The sequence below is a fragment of the Dendrobates tinctorius genome, unplaced genomic scaffold (genome assembly GCF_039654945.1).
Source record: "Dendrobates tinctorius isolate UK_male_01 unplaced genomic scaffold, ASM3965494v1 ptg000039l, whole genome shotgun sequence".
NCBI classification, from domain to species: Eukaryota; Metazoa; Chordata; class Amphibia; order Anura; family Dendrobatidae; genus Dendrobates; species Dendrobates tinctorius.
In genome coordinates this window covers 27,491,860-27,506,879 of record NW_027361707.1, presented here as the reverse complement: position 1 = coordinate 27,506,879, position 15,020 = coordinate 27,491,860, and the positions used below count along the sequence as shown (strand labels likewise).

General features: G+C 46.1%; 1 protein-coding gene across 1 annotated transcript in view; it reads left to right on the top strand.

Moving 5' to 3' along the window:
• RGS12 (regulator of G protein signaling 12) overlaps positions 1–15,020 on the top strand; it is a 190,883-nt gene that overhangs the window by 34,765 nt on the left and 141,098 nt on the right. Inside the window, exon 3 of the mRNA XM_073574567.1 lies at positions 3,232–3,348. Within this exon, the coding sequence (XP_073430668.1) occupies positions 3,232–3,348 (117 nt within the window). The remainder of the gene's footprint in view (positions 1–3,231; positions 3,349–15,020) is intronic.

Genomic DNA, 15,020 nt, shown 5'->3' with positions numbered 1-15,020 from the left:
TGTTTTATCAGCAGGAGATTATCACTGCCTGACTAGGTCTCACGTGCACTGTAGTCAGGCTAATCTGTGTAACCCCACCCCTACCACTGATTGGCAGCTCCCAATGTACATTGTCAGTAAGCTGCCAATCAGTGGTGGTGTGGGTGGGGTTATACACATCTCAGTATTGTTAGCATTGCTACACCTACAGATAAAACAAGGATTCTATCAAAACTGAACCAAGCAGTCCAACAAGTGACACGTGGCTGGAATCTGGCTCTCTTGCGCTATGCAATGCTGCTCTCAGATTACATATCAAAAACCTGCTGACAGATTCCCTTTAATGCTACGTAGCTATTAGGGAAGCGTCAGGCAGCCATATAACTGACACACGGATCGCAACACCATGCTTGGACTGGCCGGTAGCTCTCCCGACCCGAGTGTGACAGCGGTATCTCTATGCAGGTGCTAAACGGATGGTCCGTATGGTTTGCAATTTATTTTTGCACAAATGGAGATGGCGGAAAAATTTTGCGACTTTTGACTTTCATTGAGCGTTTGCCAAAATGGGCAGAATGGGGACGTTACACCACGGCACCTCCAATTCATGTCGGTGGAGCCAGAACTGCTCGGTTGTGGAGCTGCACAGTACCGCTCCGCTGACGGAATAATGGCCGCAGCCGGGCACTATTGATTTGAATAGGTGGTGGATGTGCAGTTCCCGGGCACTGTGCTGTCGAAGGAGCTGTGCCGTGCAGCTCTGTGTCTGACCAGTTCCAACCACCGATGACACCAGGAACAACAGATTGTTGGGGGTTTCTATGGGGGGGATTGTCGCACCCCCACGATCAGATATTGATACCCTTTATGTATTTGCAGCAGAAATTGCTGCATCTAAGGCCTCTTTCACACTTCAGTTTTTTACAGTCACAATCCGCCAGGTTTTGAAAAAAACGGATCCTCAATTTTATTTTGAGGATCCGTTTTTTTCCCCATTGACTTCCATTAATGGCGGATTGTGACGGATTGCTGTCCGTTGCATCCATTTTTTTGGAGGATCCGCCAAAAGTTGCTGTCCGTCACCATTCTCAGAGATTTCAAAACGGAGCTTGCAACGTTTTTTTCTCTGGCGGATCCTCCAGACCCTGATTTAACCCGAAAAAATTCATTCTCTCTCTCATTCTCTCTCTCTCTCTCTCTCTCTCTCTCTCTCATCATGCATGAAAATGATCTTGATGCGGAAAGCACGGTTCTTCCTCTTGAACCATGGCAGGAAGTGCTGTTTTAGAAACACCACATAGATTATTGAGTTCATCTTTACCCCTAAAGGGGCCGACAATCTCTCTCCCCATGATTCCAGCCCAAAACATTTCTCCACCTCCTCCTTGTTGGCGCCTTAGCCGTGTTTTCATGGGGTGTCCATCAACCAGCCATCCTCCACTCCATCCATCTGGACCATCGAGCGTTGCACGGCACTCATCGGTGAACAAAACAGTTTGGAAGTCAGTCTTCATTTATCGTTTGGCCCACTGGAGCCGTTTCTGCTTGTGTGCAGTGGATAGAGGTGGTCGACAGGATGGCTTACGCACAGCTGCAAACCTCTGAAGGACCCTGCATCTTGTTGTTTGGGGGATGTTGGAGGCACCAGCAGCTTCAAAATCTTGTCTGCTGCTATGACAAGGCATTTTTGCAGCTGCTCTTTTAACCTGACGCAATTGCCTGTTGGAAAGAGTCCTCAATTTTTCCTTATCAGCACGCACACGTGTGTGCTGGGAATCAGCTACATACTTCTTGATTGTGTGATGATCACGATGAAGTGTCTTGGCAATGTTGATTGTAGTCATGCCTTGACCTAAATACTCCACAATTTGCTGCTTCTCAGCAGCCGACACATCCTTTTTCTTTCCCATTTTGGCAAAAAATGTAGGCTGCTTAATAATGTGGAACAGCCTTCTTAAGTAGTCTTGCCTTTATTTGGACACACCTGCCAAACTAATTTGCACAGGTATCTGCAATTGCTTTCAGTGATATAAAGAGCCCTGACATTCATCACCATCAATGAGTTTAAATGACAAACAAAAAAATTCTAAACTTATCACTCCTAAACTCTTTTTGCATAATAATTTGGAACACAGTTTATAAGAAATTGGGTACAGTAGAACAATGCAGGCTGTGATGCAAAGTTTTTCCTAATAATTTGGGAAAGTTATGAAATGTCCAATAAACGTCTGTTCTGTTCCTGATCTAATGATCTCGGCTTTGATTTGAGATGAATCTGTACATGATCAGTAGTGAGGCAGTGTCATAGGTCACTGAGCACAATCCCGCTGACGGGTCCCTTTTAAAGGGGTTACAAATAAACAGCAGCAGATATTCTATTTGTCATTTTTTTTATTCCAATTTTGGTAATTTTTTTGTTTTCCCTCTCCACACTTACTGTCATCCCCATTCTATATATCAGACACAGCTCTTTAATTAGCCAATGGAGAAAACACTGTGCAAATTGTGACATGTGAGATTGAAGGTCAGGGCTATGATTTATTACGATTCTCACAGTTGCTGCATTAATATTGACATTGGGATCATGTTATGGATGTTAATATTTAGCCAGGGTTTGGACACTGTGTTTCAATGATGATTTATGAAAAATCAGTTTCCTGTAGTGTGTAACCTCTAGGCTTGCAAGGCGCTGCATATTGGGGAATTGATGTGGTTATTACCTTAGGATCACAGGGTGTTCAAATACTGAGATCCCCAGCGATCAGCGGTCATCTGCAGAAAGTGTTCAATTTCCCTACAGCACCACCACAGGGGAAAGTAGGTATTTCACAGTGCTTATTAAATTGGGTAGGCTGTGTAATAGATGAATATATTGGGTCTTCCAGCATTAGAAATGATTTTCACAGACACTGTTCAGTCTGGTGAATAGATGATGGTCCTAACCTTGGACTCTTATACTGACTCACTTATTGAGTATTTTAAAAATGGGTTTTCCCAACCAAATAGGTTACAATTGGATTATCTTCTGACTTCTCGGCCCTTCCATGGTTCATGCACCATCATCAGCCAACTATAATTTCTTGGCATAGGCAGAAGTGCCGTAAGCGCATGTCTATACTTACTGTACATACCCGTGCCAACACCTACATACTGATCATTAGCATTGGTGCTGGCATTATCCATTGATATGGCATTTTGTTTTATAGATACCAAATTTTCTGTCTTATTGTTTGTTATATGCATATTTTACAGAGCTCAAAATTTGGCCTGTCCAGTGGGATGGTCCCAGGTCCCCAGCGCTCCTCAGGACGTAGGTCGCTTGGACGATCAAAGAGGTTCAGTGTCACGAGGTCTCTGGACAACTTGGAGGTAAGAAAGGAGCAAGCTTCATAATTTTGGGAATTTGTCTTGCAGTTTATTTTCTAGAACCTACTTTGTGGCAATTAAGAATGTCTTGCTGCAGATATTACTCAGATATCAAAAGATATGCACTTTTTATTTTAGTTAATTTTGTGTATACAGACTTCATGCACACTAATGCGCCTCTGTGGTTACAGACTGCAAATCATCCTGTTACTGAACTTATGTGTTGGGTTCACTGAAGCACCGGAAACAAACTTTTTAAGTTTGGGTACGCTCATCTCTAGTTAGCACCTTTTGTATTTCTGGAAATAGTGGTATATGTTACAGGGGCGCTGTTAGGGGTCAGCTGGCAGCTCTAAAAAATGCAACCATGGACAGGCTGGTTACTCCGACTATCAGATCCCAGGGGAACTCTTTAACCCCTGTGCAGGGACCTTGAGCCAAGTCCTTGAAGTAGGCGCTGGCCAGTGGCGCAGGCTGGCAGACAGAATTGGTCAGGAAGGCAGGTTAAAGACAGGAGGTATGGGTAGGTACAAAATCGTTAGGTGGGTGAATGGTCAGTAAGCGAGCACAGGTCTGAATCTGTACTGATGGGTCATTCACAATCGATCACAAAAACCTGCTCCCTTCAGTGAATGATGGGAGCCGGCACTGCGGTGAGAGCTGCTGCAGTCTATGAAAGCCTCTCACTGGTGGTAAAATGATTGTGTTTGGCTGCTGATGAAACAGAAAGCCCATCCTAAAAATGCTCTGATAATGCCTGGCTGTAGGTGAGTGGGGTTCTGATCGCATCAAACCAAGTTGATTTGATCATACATATGCGTTCACCTGCGGGTGAACACATATTAACCCCTTAACCCCCAAGGGTGGTTTGCACGTTAATGACCGGGCCAAATGTTTACAATTCTGACCACTGTCCCTTTATGAGGTAATAACTCTGGAACGCTTCCATGGATCCCGGTGATTCGGACATTGTTTTCTCGTGACATATTGTACTTCATGTTTGTGGTTAAATTTCATTCATATAATTTGCGCTTATTTGTGAAAAAAAACAGAAATTTGGTGAAAATTTAGAAAATTTTGCAATTTTCCAACTTTGAATTTTTATGCCCTTAAATCACAGAGATACGGCACACAAAAAACTTAATAAATGACATTTCCTACATGTTTACTTTACACCAGCACAATTTGGGAACCAAAATTTTTCTTTTTGTTAGGAAGTTATAAGGGTTAAAAGTTGACTAGCGATTTCTCATTTTTATAACACCATTTTATTTTTACGGACCACATCACATTTTGAAGTCACTTTGAGGGTCTATATGATAGAAAATACCCAAAAGTGACACCATTCTAAAAACTGCACCCCTCATGGTGCTCAAAACCACATTCAAGAAGTTTATTAACCCTTCAGGTGCTTCACAGGAATTTTTTGAATGTTTTAAAAAAAAAAAAATGAACATTTACCTTTTTTCACAAAAAAATTACTTCAGGTCCAATTTTTTTATTTTACCAAGGGTAACAGGAGAAATTGGACTGCAAAAGTTATTGTGCAATTTGTCCTGAGTACGCTGATACCTGATATGTGGGGGGAAACGATTGTTTCGGCGCATGGCAGAGCTCAGAAGGGAAGGAGTGCCGCTTGACTTTTTCAACGCAAAATTGGCTGGAATTCAGATCGGACGCCATGTCACGTTTGGAGAGCCCCTGATGTGCCTAAACAGTGGAAACCCCCCACAAGTGACCCCATTTTGGAAACTAGACCTCCCCAAGGAACTTATCTAAATATGTGGAGAGAATTTTGAACCCCCAAGTGCTTCACAGAAGTTTATAACGTACAGCCGTACAGTTAAAAAATCATATTTTTTCCACAAAAATGATCTTTTCGTCCCCAATTTTTATTTTCCCAAGGGTAACAGGACCCCAAAAGTTATTGTGCAATTTGTCCTGAGTGCGCTGATACCCCATATGTGGGGGTAAACGACTATTTGGGCGCATGGCAGAGCTCGGAAGAGAAGCAGGGTCATTTGACTTTTTTGGCTGGGATTGAGATCGGGCGCCATGTCGCTTTTGGAATGCCCCTGATGTGCCAAAACAGTGGAAATCCCCCACTAATGACACCATTTTGATGTGTGGTGAGATCTTTGAACCCCCAAGGGCTTCACAGAAGTTTATAACGCCCGGGCATGAAAATAAGGGCTTCACAGAAGTTTATAACGTCCGGGCATGAAAATAAAAAAATCATATTTTTTTCACAAACATGATCTTTTAGTCCCAAATTTTTTTATTTTCCCAAGGGTAAGAGGAGAAATTGGACCCCAAAAGTTGTTGTCCAATTTGTCCTGAGTACGCTGATACCTCATATGTGGGAGAAGAGTTACTGTGTGGGTACACGTTGGGGCTCGGAAGGGAAGTAGAGACGTTTTGGAATGCAGACTTTGATGGAATGGTCTGCGGGTGTCATGTTGCCTTTGGAGAGCCCCTGATGTGCCTAAACTGTGGAAACCCCCCACAAGTGACCCCATTTTGGAAATTAGACCCCCCAAGGAACTTATCTAGATGTGTGGTGAGCACTTTGAACCCCCAAGTGCTTCACAGAAGTTTATAATGTAGAGCCATAAAAATAAAAAATCATATTTTTTTCCACAAAAATGATATTTTTGCCCCCAATTTTTTATTTTCCCAAGGGTAACAGGAGAAATTGGACCCCAAAATTTGTTGTGCAATTTGTCCTGAGTAGGCTGATACCCTATATGTGGAGGCAAACCACTGTTTGGGTGCATGGCAGAGCTTGGAAGGGAAGGAGCACCATTTGACTTTTTGAACGCAGAAAGGGCGGGAATTGAGATGAGACGCCATGTTGCGTTTGGAGAGCACCTGATGTGCCCAAACAGTGGTAACCCCCCAATTCTAACTTCAACCCTAATCTCAGTCCTAACCCTAGCCCTAATCCTAAGGGTGTGTGCACACACATTGCGGATTCTGCTGCGGATCCACAGCAGATTTGGCCCTGCGGATCCGCAGCAGTTTCTGCTGCGTTGTACAGTATCTTTATATTCAATGGCAAATGAAAAAACGCTGTGCACATGCTGCGGATTTTTCCGGGCGGATTTGCTGCGGTTTTAAATCTGCAGCATGTCACTTCATTGTGCGGAATACGCAGCGGTTTGACACCTGCTCCATTACCAGGTGTCAAAACGCATGGGAAAACCGCAGGCTAATCCACACAAAATCTTCAGGTAAAATGCAGGTCATTTGACCGGCGGATTTACCTGCGGATTGAGTCAAATCTGCGTGGAAAAATCCGCAGCAGAATCCGCATCGTGTGCACGCAGGCTTACCCTAGCCCTAACCTTAACCCTAAGCCTAATGGGAAAATGGAAATAAATACATTTTTTTAAATTTTATTATTTTTCCCTAACTAAGGGGGTGATAAAGGGGGGTTTGATTTACTATTGACGGCGGGTTTTTATGTTTGGCAGCTGTCACACGCTAAAAGACGCTTTTTATTGTAAAAAAAAAAAAAAAAAAAGTTTTTGCATCACCACATTTGAGAGCTATAATTTTTCCATATTTTGACCCACTGAGTCATGTGAGGTCTTATTTTTTTGCGGAACGAGTTGACGTTTTTATTGGTACCATTTTCGGGCACGTGACATTTTTTGATCGCTTTTTATTACGATTTTTGGGATACAGAATGAACAAAAAACAGCATTTCATTAATTTCTTTTGGGGGTGGCGTTTACACCGTTCCACCTGTGGTAAAATTAATAAAGCGGTTTTATTCTTCGGGTCAGTACGGTTACAGCGATGCCTCATTTATGTCGTTTTTTTATGTTTTGGCGCTTTTATGCAATGAAAACAATTTTTTTCGCTGATGACGCTGTATTTGGGCTCGTTTTTTGCGGGACAATATGACGTACCATGGATATTTATATTCCTCTTTTTGATTGCGCGTTATTGCGCTTTTTGTTCGGCGGTATGATGATAAAGCATTGTTTTTTGCTTCGTGTGGTTTTTTTTTTTTAAGGGATTAACTAAAAGGGTTAACTAGTGGGACAGTTTTATAGGGCGGGTCGTTACGGACACGACCGGTACTAAATACGTGCATTTCTATGTTTGTTTGTTTGGTTTTTTTAATTTAGAAAAAAAAATTATTGGGGAATTTTTTTTTTTTTTTATTTATTTTGGGGACTTTTTATAAATTATTTTTACACTTTTTTTTTTTTTTTTTTACTTTATTATATTGTGCCAGGTGGGGATATCACTATAACATGTCAGATCGCTGATCTGACAGTTTGGACAGCACTCTGTCAGATCAGCGATCTGACAGGCACTGCACAGACTTCCTCACTGCCTGCTCTCTGCAGGCACTGTGGAAGCCGCCTATCTGCAGGCCCCTGTGGCCATATTGGATCCAGGGGCCTGTAGAGAGGAGACCCTCGGAACGACGCAGCACATCGCGTCGCTCTGAGGGTCGCAGGGAAGCACGGAGGGAGCCCCCTCCCTGCGCACTTCTTTAGTATGGTTAATGTGCCGGGGGTGGTCCATGACCGCCCCTGACACATAGTGCCTGGTGTCGGCTGTGATAATCAGCGGACACCCGGCCGCGATCAGCGGCGCTCCCCCTGGGGGGCGCCACTGATCGCTATGACGTACTATCCCGTCCTTGGGAATTAAGTCCCAGTGCACATGGACGGGACAGTACGTCATATGGCAGAAAGGGGTTAAATAGGGATCCATTTGGGATGCAAAAAGTTGTATTTTTTTGGTGAACTGAGCTCATCCAAGGATATGTGCACACTTTGCAGATTTGCCTGCAGAATTTTCTGCACAAAATCTGCATCTCTTCTCTTGGCAGAAAATGCAGGTAAAAATCCACGCGTTTTTCATGCGTTTTTTTTCCATGTGGATTGTATGCATTTTTGTAAGGTAAATAAAGATATGTTATTTAACAAAAAAAAAAAGATTTGTGATGTCATTTCTGGTACAACCTCCTCTTTTACATTTGTCCAGCCCACACTCCATTACACACACAGATAGACAGATGATAATAGATAGATGGATAGATAGATATGGGATAGATAATATCTATCCATCTTTGTATAGATCATCGATCTATAGATTTATCTATCCCATGTCTATATAAAGATAGATAGTCAGATATATCTATGGATAGATGGATAATAGCAAGGCCGATGTTTATTAATGAACAATATGTTTAATTTTGAAAAAAAGGGAAAAAAAATGGCGTGGGCTCCCGCACAATTTTCTGCGCCAGAGAGGGAAAGCCAACGGCCCTGGTCCAATATTTGTAGCCTGGGAAGGGGGTAATACCCATGGCCCCTCCCCAGGCTATGAATATCAGCTCGCAGCTGTCTGCATAGCCTTTACTGGCTATTAAAATAGGGGACCCCCCAAAAAATGACGTGGGATCCCCCTATATTTTATAGCCGAAAAGGCTACGCAGACTGCTGCGGGCTGATATTCATAGCCTAGAAAGTGGCCATGGATATTGGCCCTCTTGGCTACAAATACCAGCCCGCAGCCGCCCCAGAAATAGCACAGTACGGCGCTCCAATTCTGAGACTAAGTCTCTCTCATCCCACTCCCGTGTAGCAGTTGCATATGGAGTAATAAGGGGTTAATATCACCTTTGTATTGTAAGGTGACATTAAGCCCGGTTAATAATGGAGAGGAGTCAATAAGACGCCTATCCATTATTAATCTTCTAGTATCAAAGGGTTAGTAAAACACACACACATAAGAATAAAGTATTTTAATGAAATAAAACACAACACTGTTTTCAATCTTTATTGCACGCCTAAAATCCATGCAACGCCCTTGGTCTCCTGTAATGAAAAGTAAAATAATAAACCAATAGTATACTCCCTGTCCGACGCAGTCCAATTAATAACGAGTGTCCAACGACTATCTCCCCTATAGAACAGTGACATCAGGTGATGTCACTGCTCTATAGGGCCTCCCAGTGATGCACTGACAGGAGATAATCCTCCTGCAATGCATCACTGAAGAGGTCAAGTGAGTTCATTCTCTCACTTTATGGCAATGCTGCGTGGGAATTTTTTCACACAGCATTGCCGGTGAGAGAATGAACTGAAGTGACGTCTCTCCCGGCAGTGGCGGAGGGATATACACCGAGGAGGGTTACCTCCGCTGTCATTGCATGCTGGAGGCCGTGTAGAGCACTGACATCATCCGATGTCACTGTTCTACACCAGAAATCCTCGTGGGACACTCGTTAATAACTGGACTACGGCGGAAAGGTAAGTATAGGTTGGTTTTTATATTTTATTTTTATTAAAGGAGACGAGGACTTCGGGGACTACGTGATTGGTAAGTATATACTCTGTTATGTCTTGTATGTTATTTTTATGTCATGTATGTTCTGTATGTGTTTTTTTTTTTTTTTTTTTTCTACTACAGATCACAGCCATTGTCTGATGGGACTACTTTCCCATCAGCGGCAATGCTGTCATTGTGAGCATTCATTGCCGGATGGGAGCAGTAGTCCCATCAGACAATGGCTGCCTACACAGACACACACACATACACAGGGACACACACACAGACACACACAGGCGCGCACATACACAGCCCCGCAGACCCCCGCACTCACAGACATTCACATTGCTCCGCCCACACACTTCCCTCCTCCCGGTCCGCAGCGTTTCTCACACCCACATCCACAGTTTCTGCACTTGGATGAAGTGAAAGTTGTGGTTTTATTTAGTATCTGAGCACTGGGAAAGGGCAAATGAGGGTTATATGAAGGCCAAATAACATGGCAGAAAGTGCCTTATTATACCTGTAACAGTTTGCTGTCTGCAGGGGATTGTATTGCGTTATGATCACCATGTCACAAAGCATAACACTGAGATTAAAGGGAGAGAGTAGCGCAGACTCAGAGCCAGCAGTGCAGCCAGTGTAATGTTTCCACAGGGTTGGGCTATTGTGGTTGCACTTGGCAGCGAAGCTGCATTTCCACATTTTTATCCAAAAGATGTGTATACCAGCCGCTAAGGGCAACACCCAACACTGAGCATAGTAATTACACTATAACAACATGCCCAAAATACAACGGTGGCATACTGATTTGCTGCGTACAATAGGACACCCGGACATACGCCACGAGCACAGGACAATCAGACATACACCCAGGACAACTGGACATACACCATGTGCAACAGGACAACCGGACATGCACAGGACACCCAGACATGCACCGCGTGCAAAAAGACGACTGGACGTACACCATGTGCAACAGGACAACCAGACATGCACCCAGGACACCCAGACATATGCAAAGAGCACAGGACAATCAGACATACACCCAGACATACACTGTGTGCAACAGGGCAACCGGACGTACACCCAGACATACACTGCATGCAACAGGATGACCGGACATACACCCAGACATTCACCGTGTGCAACAGGACATTCACCACGTGCAACAGGATGAGCAGATATACACCCAGACATACAGCACGCCGCGTGCAACAGGACGAGCGGACATACAACCAAAAATACACCATGTGCAACAGGACGAGCGGACATACACCAAGCCATACACCGCGTGCAACAGGACAACCGGACATACACCCAGACTTTCACCGCGTGCAACAGGACGACCGAACATATACCACGTGCAGCAGGACGACCGGACGTACAACCAGGACACCCAGACATTCACCGCGTGCAACATGACGACCGGACATACACCCAAACATACACCACGTGCAACAGGACGACCGGACATAGACCATATGCAACAGGACAAGCGGACATACACCGCGTGCAACAGGACAAGCGGCCATACACCCAGACATACACCGCGTGCAACAGGACAAGCAGACATACACCCAGACATACACCGCGAGCAACAGGACAACCAGACATATACACTCTGACTGATATATACTGCATACAACTGAACATTGGACATACACTGTTGTGAGTTCATTTTCTGGTCTACCAGTCAGGCTCCCTCTGGTGGTAACAGGAGGTAGTGAGGCTGATTTAATCAGTAGAGATCTGCCACCTGATAATGAGGATGACGATTGGACCTCAGGAATCTCAGATTGGATTTAAGACAGCCGTCGCCTACTCTGGTGCTGGTGATTCCTTCTGCTTGTCAGGTCTTGGTTCTCAGCTCTGTTCCAGTCAGCTCAAGCTAAGTTTCTCTGCTAATGTTCACACTTGATTTTGTTGTTCTATTCAGTTCAGTGTGTGGTCAGCCAGCCCCGGCTTGGGCTGTGCTGAATTTCCACTCTCCTTTATCTGTATTTGCCAATTTGCTTTTTGTCCATTATTAGATTGGCCTCTTTTTGCTCTGTCTCAGAATATTTCAGAGTGCTGATATAGTGGGAGAAGTCTAGTGATTTCAGGATTAATTTTGTTATCAGAAGTGTTGGACATTATTTTGTAGGGTTTTGGGCAGATTACAGACAGTGTCTTTCCTTTCCTCTCCTTTCTAGTTAGTTTGGGCCCCATCGTTTGCTCAGCCTATTTTCCTACCTGTGTTAATGTTTTCATCTTGTTTCACCGTCAATACATGTGTGGGGGCTGTCTATTCTTTGGGGTCTGCTCTGGGGCAGTTAGTTTTCCCTTTTCTTGCTTTAGGCTTATTTAGTCCTCCGGCCGTGACGAGGCGTCTAGGCTCATCGTAGGCACGCTCCACGGCTGCTGCTAGTTGTGTGGTAGGATCAGGGAATCTGCATAGTTACAAACCTCTCTGGTTTTTCTGGGCTTAGCATGTTTGTTTTTTCCTCCTCGGTGACCCATTCATAACATACACCTACTACAATTGGACGACGCCGGTGGCACCACAACGCCTGAACGTATTCTGAGGACACCAAGACAATGGTCAGATTTTGACTCCGGGACATACACTGTTTCATGTTGAAATAATTAATTTGTTTTTAGAAAAGTAGGAATAGTGACATAGTGCTTGTACAACTGTGTAACGCTGACACTACAAAATAGAAATAGTAATATACTGAAAGCAATTAGAGAAGTATGAGGCTAATGGAAGGACTAAAGCTGGTCATACACATTAGCTGTCAGGCAAATTCCCCCATACACAGGAGTGCTAAGCTGAGTGTCCATTTATTTTCTGTGGGGATATAGGCAAGAGCTGCTGGCAGTCACTTCTGGCAGCGGCTTATCTCCACTACCAGATTGGGAGGCTCCCATACATATCAAAAGGCAGGTTCTACTACTGCTGATCTAATGTGTGAGGGCCTTAAGGGATGCATTGACTCTATGTTTGATTTACATAGTCTAAAACTAACACCTACTTCCTGCTCTTTTCAGTAGCTATAGAGACATAGACAGCAATTGACTGGCTCAGGGACCTCTGAAGGAGAGCAGCAGTCTGGGCATGCTGTAATTTCGGTAATGCTCTTTGTGGTGGGAACGAAAAGAGGTGAGCTGTGACATCACCCTTTGATAATGGTGAAATCACCTACTGTCAATGGTGGATCCTGTGTTATGAACTGTAAATAGAGGTGTTATTTGTCATTGTACAGGAGGAGGTGAGCTGTGACATCTACTGTGAATGGTGGATCCTGTGTTATCTATTGTTTATAGAGGTGTTATCTTGTAGTATCCTGATACCCTTTCTACTGCTGAGTGAAACAGTAGTTGTGTGGCAGTGTGTGTTCTCATGGGCCAGCACTGCTTAGGGCCCTGTGAGTTAGAAGATGAAATACATTGTCCATACAGTGAGGATTCATACATTTGCATTGTAATTTGGACTGTTCTGCCATCTGTCAATTTATGCATCTGAAAGTTAGGTGATTAATTTCCTCACAACAAGCTGCCATAGAAACGGCTGGGAGAAGCACACTTCCCATGAGCTGGTACAAATCAGTCTATTCCTGTCTAGTCAAGGGAGTGGATGGAAGCTCCTCTGCTCCCTGAATCTATCCCAGTCCACACTGAGGGGACATCATCCTCCACATAGTCGTCTCCACAAAGGAGTGAAGCCTCCAACAGGAAAGATAAGGCTGGACAAGGGCTGTTCTGCTTACTGGTTTTCCAATGTGCTTCCAGCTGGAAACCAGATCCACGTGTGGAGTACCTACTGTGACGCTCGCGCCTTGGCTGAATGGTGCGAGCCGGGGGGTTGTGGCCCCACTGTGCCACAAACCAGACTACCCTGGAAGGGGCGTGACTACGACAGCTACCTCAGTCTTCACTGGAGCCTCTGACGGTGAGGTCAGGCTTGTGCGGCAGGTAGCTGTCGGGTGCCACTCCAGGGTGGTGTCTGTCTGTGGCTGCTGATCCCACTCGGGGACAAGTCACTTGGACAGGTGTGACTAACAGGCAGGCTGAGACACTGGGCAAGCAGGCACGGCTGAGACACTGGGCAAGCAGGCACGGCTGAGACACTGGGCAAGCAGGCACGGCTGAGACACTGGGCAAGCAGGCACGGCTGAGACACTGGGCAAGCAGGCACGGCTGAGACACTGGGCAAGCAGGCACGGCTGAGACACTGGGCAAGCAGGCACGGCTGAGACACTGGGCAAGCAGGCACGGCTGAGACACTGGGCAAGCAGGCACGGCTGAGACACTGTGCAAGCAGGCACGGCTGAGACACTGTGCAAGCAGGCACGGCTGAGACACTGTGCAAGCAGGCACGGCTGAGACACTGTGCAAGCAGGCACGGCTGAGACACTGCAAGCAGGCACGGCTGAGACACTGGGCAAGCAGGCACGGCTGAGACACTGGGCAAGCAGGCACGGCTGAGACACTGCAAGCAGGCACGGCTGAGACACTGTGCAAGCAGGCACGGCTGAGACACTGTGCAAGCAGGCACGGCTGAGACACTGGGCAAGCAGGCACGGCTGAGACACTGGGCAAGCAGGCACGGCTGAGACACTGGGCAAGCAGGCACGGCTGAGACACTGGGCAAGCAGGCACGGCTGAGACACTGGGCAAGCAGGCACGGCTTGGAGACACAGGGCAAGCAGGCACGGCTTGGAGACACTGGGCAAGCAGGCACGGCTGAGACACTGGGCAAGCAGGCACGGCTGAGACACAGGGCAAGCAGGCACGGCTTGGAGACACAGGGCAAGCAGGCACGGCTTGGAGACACTGGGCAAGCAGGCACGGCTTGGAGACACTGGGCAAGCAGGCACGGCTGAGACACTGTGCAAGCAGGCACGGCTGAGACACTGTGCAAGCAGGCACGGCTGAGACACTGTGCAAGCAGGCACGGCTGAGACACTGTGCAAGCAGGCACGGCTGAGACACTGCAAGCAGGCACGGCTGAGACACTGTGCAAGCAGGCACGGCTGAGACACTGTGCAAGCAGGCACGGCTGAGACACTGTGCAAGCAGGCACGGCTGAGACACTGTGCAAGCAGGCACGGCTGAGACACTGGGCAAGCAGGCACGGCTGAGACACTGGGCAAGCAGGCACGGCTGAGACACTGGGCAAGCAGGCACGGCTGAGACACTGGGCAAGCAGGCACGGCTGAGACACTGGGCAAGCAGGCACGGCTGAGACACTGGGCAAGCAGGCAAGGCTTGGTACACTGGCAGGCAGGCACGGCTTGGAGACACAGGGCAAGCAGGCACGGCTTGGAGACACAGGGCAAGCAGGTGTGGTGTATGAAGGAACAGGTTGGGACCTGTTCACACAGGAGGTG